Source organism: Danio rerio, chromosome 8 (genome assembly GCF_049306965.1).
Source record: "Danio rerio strain Tuebingen ecotype United States chromosome 8, GRCz12tu, whole genome shotgun sequence".
In the NCBI taxonomy this organism is placed as follows: Eukaryota; Metazoa; Chordata; class Actinopteri; order Cypriniformes; family Danionidae; genus Danio; species Danio rerio.
In genome coordinates this window covers 54,539,751-54,558,792 of record NC_133183.1, presented here as the reverse complement: position 1 = coordinate 54,558,792, position 19,042 = coordinate 54,539,751, and the positions used below count along the sequence as shown (strand labels likewise).

The following is a 19,042-nucleotide window of genomic DNA, read 5'->3' as shown; positions in this document are numbered from 1 at the left end:
ATAATACAATTTTAGGAATTAAAATTAATTTGTATTTATTTGTTAACATACACAAGTAGTGACATATAAATCACAAGACATTCACAGAGACTTACAAATGAACAATATTTTATTGCTGTCATTTTAAAAAAATAAATCAAATTATAGAAATATTACAAAGTAAAAGCGACAAATACTGTTAACAGTGGTTAGGGTAAGGAAATGTTCAGTTACTATGAACTAAACTGAACTGTAAATAAAACATGTTTTTAGGTTTCTAAATGTCGTTTTAATTTAGAAGGTTTCATGCTCTCTTATAAGAGCACCTCACTACATATGACACTGAGGCTTTAGGTCTTTTTTGTTGTCAATATATGTAAATCTATACTTTACATATTCGCGGTCATACTTGTGCTTCAACATGTTTGTTGCTATAATTAAATGGTATTTCACATGTCAAACGGTAGGGTTGTTGTGCACTAATTTCAAAATAAAAGTCCGGTATAAGCAAAATAAGTAAAAAATTTTACTTTAGTTTTTTTTTGACCACACACTCCATGACCCACTAAAAATGTACCCGCCACCCACTTTTGGGTCGCGACCCACCAGTTGAGAAACACTGCTTTATGTAGTCTTTTGACATTTCAGTTTGGCCACAAGTTTCCTGTAAGGGTTGGTTCCAGATTTCTTAAATAATGTAATAATCTATTTACAGTATGCCAATGCACTTCCTTCATTAAAAAAAAAAAGATATAAAAACACACTTATCACTCACTCACAAATATTAGAGAATACACTGCACATAGTAACTTGATGTCAAGAGTGCACTGTAAAATGTATTCATACAAAAGTTACAAAAATCATTCACAACTAGCTGTACTGGAGATATCCCTTATTACCCTCATTGTGTTAAGAAAATTGATTTCAGCTCAACAAACAAAGATGTAACGTTTCCCTTTTTAATGCCTAAATTATTCCTAGGAACAAGTGGAGTATGTGTTTCTGGTCATTTTCACCATCGAAACTTTCACAAAGATTCTGGCATATGGTCTGGTCATGCATCCCAGTGCCTACATCCGCAGCGGGTGGAACTTGCTGGATTTTATCATTGTCATTGTTGGGTATGTCTAAGATGTTTAATATACTTTCAGTCTATTAAACTATGAATTTAAATAGTTAATTGAAGACACATTTTCAACAAAAATGTACATAACTCACTTCCTTTTTATAAAAAAGTAAAAGTTCAACACTGCATCAGGACCTGACACTGTTGGGGATACCCTTTGGTGTCACATTGTCTGAAGCTTATATAACATACTGTCACCTAAACCATAAAATGACAATGTGTCATCACATACTCAGATTCTTTGTCTTGAGGAAGATGCGTGCTTGTTTGCAATGTGTGTGCTCAAAAGTATTCTATGTGTATCACTTAAAAACCAAATGTAACTGAAATGGCCAAATTTAAATATATAAAAATATACTGTTATGTGTAACATGTTAAGTGCACAAGTAGTCCACATATCAGCTTTTGTACTGTGTGTGAACATATGCACATAGGCCTACTAGTAATCTACTTGTCTAATACTTGTAGTTAATAATTAGTTGGTAAAGGAAGGAAGAAAGAAGCCCTTGTAGAAAAATGTGTGCAATTTTGTATTGCAAATATTTATATATATATATATATATATATATATATATATATATATATATATATATATATATATATATATATATATATATATCTATATATATATATATATATAGATATATATATATATATATATATATATAGATATATATATATATATATATATATATATATATATATATATGTATACTATGATATTTTTGAATCATTTAAATATATATTCGTGCCTTTTCAGTTGCCCTATCCTGCTTAAAAAGCAACTTTATTATATCTCATCATGCTCAGTTCAGGCCCTTAGATTTTATATCCGCTTGTTGTTAAGTAGTGACGTGTTTGTGACACATGTATACTTTTTTCCAGGTCCAAGCCGCTCGTAAATCATTCGTTTATGATCACGTTTTATTCCTATCACACATTAAAGTTAATTTTATATAAAGTTATAGTGTACACAACAATCTCTGGGCTTGCTGCATAACAAATACCAAAATTTTTACAAATTATAAAAAATTAATCACTGTCTGGCCATCGGATATTAGGCATGGACATATATATTGCGACTGTGATTTTCGAAAGCCTTAAATTGCTTTGTAAACGTTTATTATTACCATTTCATGAGTCTCCCCATTCAGTTAAATAGAGCGCTTGGACCCGGAAGCCGCTTCGCGTGACGTCACACTTAACAAGCGGATAGGCTGATCAGTGGTGCAAATCCTCTGAATACACCATTGCTGCTAAAAGTGTGCTAAGATCTGTATGTGTCTTGCCCTGTGCCCTGCACAAGTTTATAATATTTAATAAACTGAACATGTATTTATGTACTTTAATGAACATGTACTTATATTAATTATATTAGGTCAATTTTAGCTATTTTTTCACTCCTTAAAGAGTATAAAAAGTGTCCTTTTACAGTTTTTTGGGGGCAGGCATTGTATCGATAGAGGAAAATTTTTACCTTTTTCCCAATGTCTGAAGCACTGCTGTGTCCCAGAGAGAGGAAACCACTTATACTGAGAGATGTATAAAATATGTGTGCTGTGCCGGATACTGCAGAACCAGGGTAGGAAACAACTTCGCTAATTTACCCGACCTCTTCATCCACCAACAAAAATGTTGTGATTGCACACATGCTTCAAACACCACCATTCAGTGGGCATTCCCAATAGTATCAGCTCCCAGTGCAGTGTCTGTTTCACGACTCAGGGAACCATTTTGCATACATAATTGAGATGTACATTTAAAGTCAGAGGATACCAAGTTTGTGTGTCCCTTTTGCAGTCTTTTCAGTGTGATAGCTGAAATGGGAGGAGACGGTCAAAAAGCAGACAGCCATCATGCAGCCGGTAAACCAGGTGGTCTGGATGTCAAAGCCCTGAGAGCTTTTAGAGTTTTGCGACCACTTCGTCTAGTGTCTGGTGTGCCGAGTAAGTGTGTGCATTCTTCTGTAATTCCGAATAGATATTTATGCACATAGTTTGAATGAATTTATTTCTAATGTGTACAGTGATCCTGATTTAGGCTGTGATGTGTGCAGGTCTGCAGATTGTGTTAAACTCGATCATGAAGGCCATGGTGCCTCTGCTCCATATTGGTCTGCTCGTCATGTTTGTCATCATCATATATGCAATCATTGGTCTGGAGCTTTTTATAGGCAGGATGCACAAGACCTGCTTTTATGTAGGGACAGGTGAGAAATGCAAGCACTTGCTCATACAAAAGTGTATTCATTAGCACTTTGTTTTAAATGTTAAAGTTGTTTGTTTGTTAAATGTTAATCATGTGAATTGTGTTTGTTTCAATGTGAAAAGAACTTATGGTGGAGGATGATCCAACACCATGTGCTTTTGCCGGTCACGGACGCGTCTGTATAGGCAATAACACAGATTGTCGTGGAGGATGGGAGGGACCAAATGGAGGCATCACCAACTTTGATAATATCTTCTTTGCCATGCTCACTGTGTTCCAGTGTATTACAATGGAGGGCTGGACTGATGTCCTTTACTGGGTATGGCATTTACCACATCATGTATATAATCTGTGCACTATGTCTTATGCCGAATTCACAATGGACAATTTTAGTCCTGGTTTTCACTCACTGACAGGTCTTCGAATCAAAGCACCAAATTGGTGTTTGTGCATTCTAGCTAAAATCATATACCAATTTTGGTTCTTACAATGCATCTAAAAAAAGGTTGGAAGTGGAACAGTAAAACATTTACCACTTTGTAATGTCGCCATTTCTTTTCACAACACTTAAAAAATGTTTAGGGACTGAAGACACCAAGTAATTAAGTGTTTAAGGAGTAATTTGGTCCCATTCTTCTAGCAAACAAGTCTTAGGGCCCTATCATACAGCCGGCGCAATGTGGCGCAAGGCGTGGCGCAACACTCTTTTGCTACTTTTAGCTCGGCGCAAGGGTCATTTTGAGGTGTTGCGCTACGCTGTTTAAATAGCAATGCATTTGCGCTCAAATGTGCGCCCATAGGCGTTCTGGTCTAAAAAAGCAGGCGTGTTTTGGCGCGTTGCTATTTAAAGAAACTGTGAATAGTCTGATCTTTAGACCAGAACAAAGTCGGTCTATTGTCTGCCGCAAAGTGTGCCTGGCATACACACTACACACAAGATGCAAAGCAATACGCAAATATATATATTTTTTATATATATATATATATATATATATATATATATATATATATATATATATATATATAAGGATATATACAGGATATAAATATAAATGATTAAAATATTAGCAAACATATTAATTTCTAGCCTACATGAAGATTTAAAAACCACTGCCTTACTTTCTTCATCTCGGGAGACTTTTTCAGTTTATTCAATTTGCTTTTGTATAATGTTATTATTATTACCAGTATTATTTATTATATCCATATTTATATTTGTTTTATTAAAAACAAGCTTAGATTTGACCACCTGTCAGGTTTTAGACCATATGGGGCACAGCATGTGTATTTGGAAATAACTCAGTATTTTGATCACACTTGGTTATTATTATTCATTTATTCGTTTGCTAGAAATTAGAACTAAATTTAGAAATAGTTTTGAAACAAATCTTTGCGCTTAACAAACAAAATTAATTATTTATAGGCTAATTGGTGTCTGTGCGTAAAGGTTTCCCTAGCCATGAGAGCAAAAGCGAAAGTGAACTTACTTTACGTCAAAATGCGCTTATGGTGTAACACTGTTGGCTTTTAAAGGGAATGGGAGATAAGGCTCTAATTGGTTTATTCTTAAAACACACCTATAACTCATTAAGAAAATAAACTCAACCCTTTTAGACCATGCGCCACGGCGCAAAGCCGATTTTCCCATCCTTAAATTAGCAAAAATGCGTTCTGACACGCCCTGAAAGCGTTTGCGCCCTGCGTTTTGCGCTCTGCACATGGACCGTCAAAATAGAGCCCTAAATGTGGGCAACAGTATAGGGTCTCCATTGTCACATTTTGCACTTTAAAATGTGTCAAACATTCGCTTTTGGAGACAGGTCAAGTTCCACAGCCAGGACTTTTTATAGTAATGTTAGCACATGTCGTCTGATTAGTTTTTTATTAACTGTGCCACTCAAGAAACTAAAATAAATGAATTTTTTTTCTCTCTCTCTCTCTCTCTCTCTCTCTCTCTCTCATCTACCATGTTTCTTTCAGATGAACGATTCTATTGGGTTTGAGTTGCCTTGGGTTTATTTTGTGTCTCTGGTCATTTTTGGTTCATTCTTTGTCCTGAATCTTGTATTGGGTGTGCTGAGCGGGTGAGTAATTCCAGCTCTTACACCTTTTAATAAAATGTTTTATAATATTCTACTAAATTAGTGAAATTATAAAATAGCATTAAGAAGGATTATGGTTACATCCTTTAAGGCTTACATTGTAATATTTTTTTTACCTCCCAGCGAGTTCTCTAAAGAGAGAGAGAAGGCAGTGTGTCGCGGTGAGCTGCAGAAGGCTCAGGAGAAACAGCAGATGGAGGAGGACATGATCGGCTACATGGACTGGCTCATTGAAGCTGAGGATATGGATGAAGATGGAAATAAGCGTAATATAAACTTTATTTCTTATTTTTATCACATGACAATCAAAATAAAAAAAAAATCAAAAGTTGACAATGAGCAATTGGCCCATTTTTACACTCAACAAAAATATAAAGTCAACTTTTGTTTACTTTTGTATTTTTTTTTGCTTTTACACCTCAACATTTGTTTCAGAACCTGGCGTGTTTGCCCTGTTAGCTTAATTTGTTTGGTATATGTGTACATAGCATTCGCGCTTTGATCCACGCCAAAACAATCGGTCTGAGATCTGAGCCTGAATGAGGTGAAAAAATTGACCAAAATGAACATTTGATTGTAACACAGGGAGAGACAGAGACAACTGAGGTGAGGATCCACATGCAGGTTTTATTCGGCAGTCAGGCAAGCAATGGTCAACACAGATGCAAACAGAGATATAAAGGCAAATCCAGAATCGTAGTCACTATAACAGGCAAGAGGTCGGTAGGCAGGCGGCAGACAGGGATAACTAGGAACAAGGCTAAGGTAAACACACGGAAGAACAAGACTAAGGAAACACATTGAATTGTCACTAACAGTAAACAACACTCAGCAATGGGAATGAGTAAGTGTGCTGTTTAAATAGTGTGTTAAATCAGTCTTTGACAATCCTCAGGTGGTGCAAGTGTAATCAGTCACAATGAGGAAGCGTGATCTTAGGAGTTACGATCGCTGGTGATCGTGACACAGATATTTTTTCCAAATTTTAATCTCATAATATTTGTTTTAGGCCTATTGTTTGGTTCATTTCTGTACTTACACTTCGAAAGAAAGATTAAAAAACATCTGCTTCATGATCTGACTGCAGTCTTAGTTCATTTGTTATTTCTCTTTATAATGTAAGCCTAAAATGCATAATTCTAGCCAATGTTTTTAAAGCTCATAATTAATAATCCAAACAAATTTATTAATTGTATTATTCTTATTTTAAAATAACTAATTAAATGTTGGGCGAAGCAGTGGCGCAGAAGGTAGTGCTGTCGCCTCACAGCAAGAAGGTCGCTGGGTCACTGGTTCGAGCCTCGGCTCAGTTGGCATTTCTGTGTGGAGTTTGCATGTTCTCCCTGCATTCGCGTTGGTTTCCTCCGGGTGCTCCGGTTTTTCCCACAGTCCAAAGACATGTGGTACAGGTGAATTGGGTAAGCTAAATTGTCTGTAGTGTATAATTGTGTGTGTGAATGTGTGTGTAAATGCTTCCCAGAGATGGGTTGTGGCTGCGTAAAAACTTGCTGGATAAGTTGGCGGTTCATTCCGCTGTGGCGACCCCGGATTAATAAAGGGACTAAGCCAACAAGAAAATGAATGAATGAAAGAATAATTAAATGTTGCAAAAAGTCATGGGCAATACATTGATTGATTCAACAGACTGATTTTTAAAACCCTTGCCAACTCAAATGAGACAATGTCTCAGAAAGTCTTCTGAGACATTCTGATTAAAACTCTGATTTATAGTTGGTGAATATGTCTGTGGGTATCGGAATTCGTGGCACTCTAAAAAATAAACTGTCAAACTCTAATCAATGCGCGGAGAGTTTACTTGCATGTGAACTGTTTCGGTCCATTTGGAAACTTTGCTGTGTGAATGCAAACCGCACCAAAAATTGCAACATTGTAACAATTTCAATCCCTGTTTCGGAACAAAACATTCAGTCTAAAGGTAGATGGGAAGTATAATTTTTTATTTATAGTTTAAAAGACATATAATAATAGAAGGTATTATGCTTTTGGAACATTGTCATGTCAACCACATTTTTTTATTCTTTGATACACTTTTTAAAACATGGTAAATGGTTACATACACTGCTTCTCTTTGTGGCATGTGCAAATATTCTTTAAACACTAAGATTTGTGTTGAATTTGTTTAGCAAGCAAAAAGCAGTTTCTATTCACTTCATCTTTATTTTTATAGCGCTTTACAGACGGATGTAATCGTTTTTATGTACAGTAGATTGTGTCAAGCAACTTAACATAGAAGATTATAGTAAATTGAAACAGTGTCAGTCCAGTTGTCAGAGATTAAGTTCAGTTCAGTTCAGTGTGGTTTAATTTTCACTGCTGAAAGTCCAAACACTGAAGAGCAAATCCATCGATGCGCAGCTCCACAAGTCCTGAACCATACAAGACAGTGGTGACAGTGGCGAGGAACGAACTTCACTAATTGACGAAAGTGAAGGAAAAAACCTTGAGAAAAACCAGGCTGATTTGGGCACGTCCATTTCTCCTCTGGCCAAACTTTGTGTGCAGAGCTGCAGTCTTGGCGCCGGAGGCTAGAGAATGCTGGATGTCTATGGAGATAGAGAAGCTGCAGATATGAGAGGTCACCGGCTGGTGTATAGGCTGGCCCTTCAGGATCAATGTGAAGGCTCGTCTGTCACTGGGGTCTTACAAGAATCAATATCGTGCTCTCCACTCCTCCATGACCACCACAGCAGCTGCTCAGGATACTGCCTGATCCAGGACTATGGAAACCTCGGGAATAATAAAAACAGACTAACATAAGCGCAGATGCTGTTCAAATTATAATGCTTTTGGGAAGTTTTCCTGGCTCCGGTTGCCCTAAACAACTCAGACTAGAAATCCTCTAGAGGATTTGGAGTTTAAAGCATTTGTATTTTATGTGTATGCTAATGCAAAGAGATGTGTCTTTAATCTAGTTTTAAACTCACAGTTTAAAGTAGCTTTAAAAATTAAATAATTTAAGTAGTTTTTAAGAAGTTTGAAGCAGTTGGCATAGATAGATAACTGCATATCGGTTAGCAAGTTTCCCGTATGGATTGGCATGTTTCTTGCTAAGTGGTTACTAGGGTATTCTAAGTGATTGCTAAGTCTATTTCCCGAACTGTGCTAGGAAGGCTGCTCCAGAGTTTAGGTGCCAGATATGAGAACGTTCTACCACCTGCAATTGATTTAGATTTTTTTCTAGTAATGCATTACAATAGTCTAATCGAGAAGTTATGAAAGCATCAATAAGCTTTTCCGCATCGAAGTTTGGCAACATTTTTAAGATGAAAAAAATCCATTTTACAGATGCTTGAAGCAGTTGAAATTTTGCCTTAATGCCACAGTACAGAGAGTCCCTTAGCTACAGTGTACTGTCCAGTGGTCTGGGGTGCAAGAGGGCACTTTAAATGTTCTTTTTCTATTTATAAAGGTTTAGTTTATAAAGGACATTTTAGTATGTATGCTTCATTTCATTTTAATTCATTTATTGTGTTAACTACAGGTGCTGTGGTGGCCAAGAAAAAGATGATGAAGAAATATGGCTGGTACAAGCATAGTGAAGATGGAGGTACTGAGCATATTTTTATAAGTAATATATATGTTTGATATGTAAAAAGTTATAGGTTTTTTTTTTTATATTATTACATCTAAACACAATATTTTGTACAGAATCTGATTCTGATTCGGAGTTTGAAGCATTCCTGGATGATGACAATGGCTGCTGTGCTTCCATAATGTGAGCACAACATTCATTTTGTTGTTTCACATATTCTATAAAATAAGTTTTAACTGAGGATTAATACAGTTTCTTTCATTTTCTTAAGGGCACGACTGATGGCTATAAGTTTCTGGTAAGTGTTTGAGTAATTGCTGGAAAAACTGAAGTAAAAACTTTCCATGTTGAGCTGTTGAGGACCAGCAGACTAGCATTTTCCACACACCACAAATGTTTTTTTTTTTAGGAATCATTTCACATTCTTAAAGTATTCAATTTGCACATTTTACTCTTGCAACTGTTAATTATTGTTCTCATCCTCAGTGAGCAACTGTACCACTTGAATGTAGTTATGAGGAAGAACTGTCGGGTTGCAGTCAAATCCACCAATTTCTACTGGCTGGTGCTACTACTAGTGTTCCTCAACACTGCTGCCAGCGCTTCTGAACATTATGGCCAGCCCAAGTGGCTCACTGACATACAGGGTATGTGTGTGACCCTACAGTATCACCAAAGGGTTTGCCTTTATGAACATAATGACCATGTTTTAAATGTTGTCTCTCTATTGTGTCAGAACGAGCAAATAAGATCCTTCTGGCTCTGTTTACGCTGGAGATGCTGATGAAGATTTACAGCTTCGGGTTTCAGATCTACTTCATGGCACTCTTCAATCGTTTTGATTGTTTCGTGGTGTGTGGTGGAATTCTGGAAACTGTGCTTGTGGAGATGGAGGTGATCCCACCCATTGGAATCTCTGTGCTGCGCTGTGTCCGTCTGCTCCGTATCTTCAAAGTCACAAGGTGATTCTACTCAAATGTGTATCCAGCTCTTCCCAACAGGCACGCAACATCATAAGATGTTAGTATTAGGTTAGATTTTGGTCATGACATTAGGTGACCAAAATTCAGTTTAATTCAATTCAATTCAATTCAGCTTTATTTGTATAGCGCTTTTACAATGTAGATTGTGTCAAAGCAGCTTCACATAAATGGTCATAGTAACTAGAACAGTGTAGTTCAGTTTTTAGTGTTTAAGTTCAGTTTAGTTCAGTGTGATTTAAAATCATTACTGAGAGTTCAAACACTGAAGAGCAAATTCATCGATGCGTAGCTCTACCAATCCTGAACCATGCGAGCCAGTGGCGACAGCGGAGAGGGAAAAAAAACTTCACCTGATAGGAGTGAAGAAAAAAAACCTTGAGAGAACCAGACTTAGTTGGGCACGACCATTTTAATTTCTCCGCTGGCCAAAAGTCTTGTGCAGAGCTTCAGTCACCGTGGTGGAGGCTAGAAGGTGGCCTCAGCGAAGACTCGTCTGTCCCTGGAACGTCGCTGGAATCAGACTCATGTTCTCCACTCCCCATGACCATCAGCGCAGCAGCAGCTCAGGATACGGCCTGGTCCCTGCCATATCCCCGGCCATTCAATGCCTAGCCAGCATCTAAGGACAGTATTTTGACATTCAATAACGACATCAATTTATGTCTATATTTGGTTGAATTTAGGTTGTCTTGGAAAATAACCAAAATCCAATGACATCAACCCAACTTTCATTTTTAAACATTATTCAATGCCCCCACAATATTGTAGTATGTTGAAGTACAATGTCAATATGACATCCTGTGCCTGCAGGGTTGTTATTGTATGTCATTTTTCTTTTATAATAGCTTTGCATTTAATTTTATTTCAGTTTTAGATGAGTAATTTAGCACAAACTTCAGGCAAATCAGGCTAACAATATTCAGCCAAGCTTAATAAAAATAAACATAGCCTTTTCTCAATTTTTATTATTATTACAGATAAAAAATGTATTTTGTATTTTGGACGATAGCGTTCAGTGAGAGACACAATAAAATGCCCAGCACGGCATATCAACAATTTTACTTATCAATAATAAGGTATTTATAAGGTAATAATAAGGTATTGGTACATACCTGCCAACACTTCTGTTTTTCCCAGGAGTCTCCCATATTTCAGACCCATTCCCAGCCACTCATTCATTTTTTTATTTATCCCGGAAAACTTGTGTGTGTGTGTGAACCCAATGCAGTTAAACACCAGCAACAGTTAAACACACACATTCGGTATTAATCGACACAGCCGCAAAAGCTGAACTATTTTAAAACATGACCGCTGCATGTGTGTAAGAACAGTTGACGGTGGCCATAGCAATGACACGGCAGTGGAACGAGAGTGTACAAACGCATTTAAATCTGTAAACAAAGTGGCACGCGTTGCGTTCTCAACGTGGCATTAGACCTGATATGAGAATATAAAGAATTAACCATATACACTACAAGTGGTTACAAGTAACAAAACACAATTAAATACATAATTTGCAAGCTAGAGAAAACAAGAAGGCAACCATGGTAATGCTTTTACTTTCACTTGTGAAATGGAGTAAGAAACTGATATATTATCCAATGATCCATGTACCGATAAAGTTCCTGCAAAGCTCTGACAAAGTCCACATCAATAGTCTTTTCTGATCCTTCCTTCAACAAACGGCCTAACTAAAGCATGTAGATTCCAGAAGCACTCAAACATCGCAAGGCTGGGCTATAATGCTGAGACATTTTTGCAAAAACAAATGTCAGCCACTGACTCTTCAGTTTCACCTTTGGGTAGAGAAAATAACTTTCCCCTCACACTTCCAATAATATCCAGCTGAGCACATCGTCTTCATGACTTGATTCAACCGGGATCTGCTACAGTGTTTGTCTTCCTCTTTTTCTTTGCTACTGTGTTTGTGGGCGGGGCTGCAGGTTTAAATTTTCCTGGATTTGCGTGCTCAACAATTGGGCGGGGCTTAAGTTTCGTATTAGCGTCACACCGAAACAGCTAAAGACGATTCATTTGAAGCACTATGAGTTGACTCTTTTATGAATGAATCAATAGTTTTAAACACTGCACTTTCAGATATAAGCTTTAGCTGGATATTTCACTTTACTTAGTGCTGTTACACACTACATGGAAGATCATTTTCAAAAACCCATAATAGGGGCTCTTTAAAAATGTAGATTTATTTTAAATGTATTCAACTATAATGACAACCATGTAATGCATCTTTAAAGCCATGTTTATTTTCAGGAGTATTTTGAACGTGCTGAATTTGCTAACATTTCTTTTTAGACACTGGGCTGCCCTCTCAGACCTGGTGGGCTCTTTGCTGAACTCTATGAAGGCCATTTGCTCCCTGCTGTTGCTGCTATTCCTCTTCCTCATTATTTTTGCTCTCCTGGGAATGCAGCTTTTCGGTGGAAAGTTCAACTTTGATGAGACTCAAATGAAAAGAAGCACCTTCGACTCTTTTCCATCTGCCTTACTCACCTGTTTCCAGGTAATTTCATCCGTCTCTAAGCAGTGTTACAATTTACGTAATCGTATGTGATTTCTGTATAATTGTGGTATAATCTGTATTATAAAAATTTACTAGAAAAGTAAAGTTTGCAGACAGACTTTATGGTGTCTTGAGAAAGCCTAGTCTGAAAGTTTAAAGTAGCTTTAAAAATTAAATAATTTAAGTAGTTTTTAGGAAGTTTGAAGCAGTTGGCATAGATGGATAACTGCATATCGGTTAGCAAGTTTCCCGTATGGGTTGGCATGTTTCTTGCTAGGTGGTTGCTAGGGTATTCTGAGTGATTGCTAAGCAGTTGCTAGGGTGTTTTGAGAGGTTGGTTCTGAGTGGTCGGTTCCAGGTAGTTGTTAAGGTGTTGCTTGGTGGTTGCTTGGGTATTCTGAGTAGTTGCTAAGTCAACCACTGAGCGGTTGCTAAGGCATTGCTAGGTGGTTCTTAGGTTGTTCTGAGTGGTTGCTAAGGCATTGCGAGGATGTGCTAGGTGGTTGCTAAGGTGTTGCTAGGTGGTTGCTAGGGTGTTCTAAATGGTTGCTAAGGCATTGCTAGGCAGATGTTAAGATGTACTGAGTGGTTACTAGGTAATTGAAAAGCTGTTGCTAGGTGGTTGCCAGGACGTTCTGAGTTCAGGGTGTGAACTTCAGTTGAGGGTGTTCTAAACAGTTGTTAAGGTTTTGCTCGGTCGCTGCTAAGATGTTGCTAGGCGGTTGCTATGCAGTAGCTAAGGTATTGCTAGGTGGTTGCTAAGATGTTGCTTGGTGGTTGCTAGGATGTTTTGAGTGGTCGCTAAGGTGTTGCTAGGCGGTTGCTAAGGTGGCCTGAGTGGTTGCTTAGGCATTGCTAGAGTGTTCCAGGTGGTTGTTAAGGTGTTTGCTAGGGTGTTCTGATTGGTTGTTAGGTTGTTGCTGAGGTGTTGGTAGGTGGTTGCTAGGGTGTTCTAAGTAGTTGCTATGGTGTTTTAGGCTGTTGCTAAGGTATTACTAGGCGGTTGCTAAGTTATTCTGAGTGGTTGCTAGGCTGTTGCTAAGGTGTTGCTAGGTGGTAGCTAGGGTCTTCTGAGTGGTTGCTAAGGTGTTGCTAGGTGGATGCTAAGTTTTTCTGAGTGGTTGCTAAGCATAACTGTCAACATTGGGATGTGAAAATAAGGGATATGCCCACCACAATAAGGGATTCCCCCGACCTGACCCCCCCTTGGCCTTAAAAAAATCCCAAATTGCTAAATATGTTCAATTGGAGCTGTTTCTTGTAAATAAACAGTTAAATGGTTGGTAATATGTTTGATTATTATTTACAAAAGAAAAAAAAATAGTACACATTAGGAGAAAATACATTAGCAAAGAATTCAGCCTATTAAAATTAATAGCTATTATAATGAAATAGAATCAAGCTATCAAATCTCATAACTTACTCATTTTGATTAAAGAGCAGCGAATGAATCTCTTATTTATTTAGATTTTTTCGTTTGATTACATTAAATAACAGATTACATAAAAAAAGTTAGAATAAAAGCATTTAATTACTTTCCTTACTTTTTTACGCTTATTTAGGACAAAATTAGTTGTGTTTGAAAAAAAAAAAAAACCAAGATTGACATCTTTAGATACTATTATTGTCAATTATGTGTGTCTGTTCAAATACGCACACAAAACCCAGACTTTCGCTCCGCTTCAAATCATGTGTACAGAGTTCGTTTGGGAAAAAGCGTCTGTTTATCACTATGGAGTATGTCAGCTGACAGTCATGCACCACTGTAATTGTCATAATCTATTCAATTTATTTGTCAAAATCTATACAATCAAATTGTCATAATCTATTCAAATTCTGCTCTTACTTCATTCATTTTCTTGTTGGCTTTGTCCCTTTATTAATCCGGGGTCGCCACAGCAGAATGAACCGCCAACTTATTCAGCAAGTTTTTACGCAGCGGATGCCCATATATATATAGACAGACGTGGACAATAAGGTATCGGTACAGTAATACTCATAACCGATTATTATGTACTGACGTCATTTATCTCCTATGCGCTCTGTCGCGAGGGAGGTGAGCGCGGGTATTTACAACACTCAGCCAACTCAGGGCCGGTCCGTGGCATAGGCACCATAGGCAAATGCTAAGGGTGCTCTATATCCAGGGGGGCACCAGAAAGGTTCAGTTGGTTTTGTTTTCGATATTCCTGACACACATTCAGTTATAGACGGCAATAACTCAAAAACCTCTTACCCTAAAAAGATCTAAAGTGTGTTTCCTACAAAAAGACAAAGCTGGTTATGTTTCACAGCTGTCTTTCTTTTTTTTCGCTTGACATTACGAGCACTGCTCCGTTTAAGCCCTCGCAATATGTGTTTAGCCGGGAGAGCTCACGCTGAGAGGAGCTCTCAGTAAGGGACCGTCGGAAAAGTGCTTCTTTTTTTTTTTTTTTTTTTTTGTTATTCTGCTCCGCTCAGCGCGAGCTCTCCCTTTTGCGAGGGCTTAAGTGTGTGTATGTGCGTGTGTGTTTGTGTTTGTTTCTTTGGTGCTGTCTATGTTTATGTATGTGTTTGAATGAGAGACAGTGTGGTTCTGTGTGTCTGTGTGTTTATACAGACAGCTTGTTATAGTCTCCCCTCTAAAATGTAACACTGTATATGGAAAGCATCGTCAAAGCACCGTGATGCACCGAGATATTTTGCATTGAACCGAATCGAAGGCATGATAACCGTAACCGAACCGTGAGACCAGTATAGGTTCACACCTCTAATATATATATATATATATATATATATATATATATATAAATATATATATATATATATATATATATATATATATATATATATATATATATATATATATATTGATAGTTTAGAAAAATAAAGTTTTGTAATAATTCATATTAGTTTACATTAACTTACATTTGTTACAAATGGGGCGAGGCAGTGGTGCAGTAGGTAGTGCTGTCGCTTAACAGCAAGAAGGTCGCTGGTTCGAGCCTCGGCTCAGTTGGCGTTTCTGTGTGGAGTTTGCATGTTCTCCCTGCCTTCGCGTGGGTTTCCTCCGGGTGCTCCGGTTTCCCCTACAGTCCAAAGACATGCGGTACAGGTGAATTGGCTGGGCTAAGTTGTCCGTAGTGTATGAGAATGTGTGTGTGGATGTTTCCCAGAGATGGGTTGCGGCTGGAAGGGCATCCGCTGCGTAAAAAACTTGCTGGATAAGTTGGTGGTTCATTCCGCTGTGGCGACCCCGGATTAATAAAGGGACTAAGCCGACAAGAAAATGATTGAATGAATGTTACAAATGGGAGATGTTAACTGAATCTTTTTCTTATGTAGATCCTAACAGGAGAGGACTGGAACTCCGTCATGTATGATGGCATCATGGCTTATGGTGGACCAGTGTTTCCCAATATGATTGTCTGCATTTACTTTGTCATTCTTTTCGTCTGTGGTAACTGTATCTTTTCAATGTGAAAGTTCATTTTATCTATGATCTCCACATTTTCATATCCATAACCTGTCCATACTGCCATTTTTGTATGTGCCTTTTTGTTTGTGTTCCTTGACTTACTTTGTCATCCAGACATCTTACTGAACGTCTTCTTGGCTATTGCTGTGGATAACTTGGCTGGAGATGGTGGCAAAAAGAAAAAAGAGTAGGAAATGCCAACACATACAAGAGTTGAGCAAAATGTGCAGATCTTTGTTGTTGTTATGTTCTCACAACTCAATCTGGTTGTTCCTGTTTTAAAGAGAGAAAAAGGAAGAGGAGGAGGAATGGGAAGATGAAGATGAAAGAGAGGAAGATGATGCTGGGGTAGGTAACCTGCTATTACTTTTTCTCTTTTTTAAAACGTTTGTGAACTATAATGCAACACATTTCAGAATATAATTAAAATATTAAGCAGGAACTAATGTGGGATATGATTGGATTTTACTCATTAGAATTTGATTCGCTTTTGAAAAGAAGGATAGGATATGGGTAATGTTTTCAAGTTGATAAGGACTTTCTGATGAATGATGAATAATGATTATTTTTTGATCAATGACATTTATTAATCGATAAAAATCAATTTGCATTTCTATAATTGTTGTTGATTATAATTTATTTTAGTCTTTTATTGTCGTTATCCTTGCTTTCCTCTGAGCTGTGTGAAATGCTGGACTTCTCAGCCATTTGAGTGTTTAACATGTAGCAAGGCCCTCAGATCTCACAGAAGAGTTGGAAGGAATTGCTTCATCTCAAGAAATGGACTTATAGGACAATAAACGCTTTAAATCTTTTTAACATATTTATTCTTGTTCAGAATGAGATGGATGATTGGGAAGAGAATGAAGAGCTGAGAGCAATCGAAGGGCTTGAGGGTAAATTCTTTCCACTTCAGGTCAATGTCAATTGATTAATGTGTTTATTTTATCATTTATTGATTTTTGAATCTTGGTGATCTCTAAAGGTATAGGCACTCCAATGAAGGTCGAAAGTTTCCAACCCAAAGAGAAAATTGTGCCTATTCCTGATGGCAGTTCCTTTTTTGTCCTTGGAAAGAAAAACTGGTATGTGTGTTTGTGTTTGTTTGTGTGCAAGTCTTTGTGTTTTACGGGGACAAGAAGTTGTATAATGACATGGGTATGGTTTAAAGCAGGGGTCTCAAACTCAATTTACCTGGGGGCTGCAGGAGGCAAAGTCTGGGTGAGGCTGGGCCGCATAAGGGATTTCACAAAAAAAAGTCCTCAAATGTCATTGTTAACAGTTTTAATTATTTCTTCTGAACATGAAGTGTCCTGAACATTAATAGAACATTGAGTGAAGATTATGAACAGTTCTTCTGAACATGGCATCTTTTGCCTACTTCTTGCTGCCAGAGACTTGACAGCGCTTCTTCTCACAAATCTGAACCACATTTGGCTTTAGAGCGGAAGCAGTTGAGACCCTCAGTATGGCTTGAAGATGATCATCATTAAGTCTAGACCTGTACTTTGACTTATTGAAGTCCTAGGGAAAAAAGTGGGGGAACTCACTCAAAACTTCCATTCCCTCACCTAAAAAAAGGCGTATATATGTATAAATAAAACACCCCCACCCCACTCCAGTCACATCAGTCTGTACCAGTCTGTATCTACCTATAATATCAATATATAGAAGATGCAGGGCAGGCACGTGCACACATAGGGCTCAACCTGTGCAGAGCACATGGCCTTTTTAGTCTTGCATAGAAAGTGCCCTTCCAAAATGATCAAAAGTGCCCCCGCGACGCGACACACCCTCGGTCCCGCCCTTCAGTAGGCGCGCGATAACACTGCTCTTGAGTACTGCGCGACAACACAGCTGATCAGAACGCGTGCGACAACGCCCATTGAGTGACAAGCGCGCTGTGTACGGATAGAATCAGCGGAGCGGGGAGCGCTCTCTCTCCCCGCTCCGCTGATTCTGTCAGAGTACAGCGGTCGGCGCGGGCCACAAAATATTGCACTGAGGGCCGCAAATGGCCCGCGGGCCGCGAGTTTGAGACCCCTGGTTTAAAGGGACAAAAGGTGTATCACAGTAAACTAGAACAATGTAAAACAAAATGTTTTTTTTACATTCAAAATTTGCCACAGATTTTCTGTAAAGGTTGGCCTTTCTGGCCCGTAGCCAGCCTAGTGTAAGGTTTTTTTTTTTTTTTAAATGTTGACCTTTTTGCTGTTGTACACTTCAATTTCTATTTAATTATGAGGTTTAAATGCTGCATTTTACTGACAATTGAACACAATGTTTTGCTGGATTAGCTTGTCGGATGGTTATCATAACCACAGTCACAAGATTTAGAATAAAGTAACATGAAAACAATACTTATTTTTTAAATACAAGGTTATTACATCTTTTAGAAAAAAATGGAAATCTGTTAAAGTTAAAAAAAAAACTGGCCTATTGTCATTTATTAGGCAAATAACAACTGGCAGCACATTCACCTGTCCTTAGACAGTATTTGGGAAGTCACACCGAAGCAACAGCCAACACATGATTCCGGTCTTAAAGCCTTCTTCGATGGGTTATTTTCATAGAATTTTTTTTTACAATTTAATATGGCATAACAGTCAAAAAAGGAAAAATGGGCACATGTATGGGACAAATTCTGGACCTTTGTCAGTGAGGGGTGGGTCTTTTTAACCTCCCAAATGCCCCCTGGCTACGGGCCTGCCATATAATAAGCATTTTTACAGTGTAAAATATATTACACTTATGGAATGTACATGTATACTATGTATGTGTCTTTATGTGTACAACTTCAGTTATTAAACAGTTGGGACATTTTGTAAAATGCAGTGAAATCAAAAGTCTATGATTTGTTAATTATCTTTAATGTTTATTTAATGACAAAAGTAAAAAGAAAAGATATCTAGTGGTTGCACTGAAAAGCTTAAATGTATTTAGCAAATATAAATACCTTTCGATTTTATTGGGTGAAACACAATCTAAAAAGGTTAAGACAGAAGCTAACTTTAAGTAAAAAGATTATAGAATATTTAAATCTAACGTCTCTGAAACAATCCATTTTACTTAGGTCAAGTGGTATACTAGCGTTTTCATGTTTGGTATATATATAT

The 19,042-nt window shown here is 37.6% G+C and overlaps 2 protein-coding genes across 4 annotated transcripts in view; one reads left to right on the top strand and one right to left on the bottom strand.

Annotated features, from left to right (window-relative positions):
- grk5l (G protein-coupled receptor kinase 5 like) overlaps positions 1-19,042 on the bottom strand; it is an 821,722-nt gene that overhangs the window by 576,608 nt on the left and 226,072 nt on the right. The gene's annotated exons all lie outside the window — the stretch shown is intronic.
- Positions 1-19,042, top strand: part of cacna1fa (calcium channel, voltage-dependent, L type, alpha 1F subunit a) — a 67,187-nt gene that overhangs the window by 3,416 nt on the left and 44,729 nt on the right. For 2 of the 3 annotated variants that reach the window (XM_021478483.3, XM_073911112.1), the window contains exons 3-19: positions 961-1,100; positions 2,906-3,051; positions 3,162-3,314; positions 3,436-3,632; positions 5,294-5,397; positions 5,539-5,681; positions 8,918-8,983; positions 9,085-9,151; positions 9,240-9,266; positions 9,455-9,615; positions 9,705-9,930; positions 12,262-12,469; positions 15,794-15,914; positions 16,041-16,113; positions 16,211-16,274; positions 16,765-16,822; positions 16,912-17,011. In XM_021478483.3, the coding sequence (XP_021334158.2) occupies positions 1,036-1,100; positions 2,906-3,051; positions 3,162-3,314; positions 3,436-3,632; positions 5,294-5,397; positions 5,539-5,681; positions 8,918-8,983; positions 9,085-9,151; positions 9,240-9,266; positions 9,455-9,615; positions 9,705-9,930; positions 12,262-12,469; positions 15,794-15,914; positions 16,041-16,113; positions 16,211-16,274; positions 16,765-16,822; positions 16,912-17,011 (1,979 nt within the window). In that variant the 5' untranslated portion in view covers positions 961-1,035. Of the gene's footprint in view, positions 1-960; positions 1,101-2,905; positions 3,052-3,161; positions 3,315-3,435; positions 3,633-5,293; positions 5,398-5,538; positions 5,682-8,917; positions 8,984-9,084; positions 9,152-9,239; positions 9,267-9,454; positions 9,616-9,704; positions 9,931-12,261; positions 12,470-15,793; positions 15,915-16,040; positions 16,114-16,210; positions 16,275-16,764; positions 16,823-16,911; positions 17,012-19,042 lie in introns of those variants that run through there. The other variant, XM_073911111.1, reaches the window with a different exon arrangement.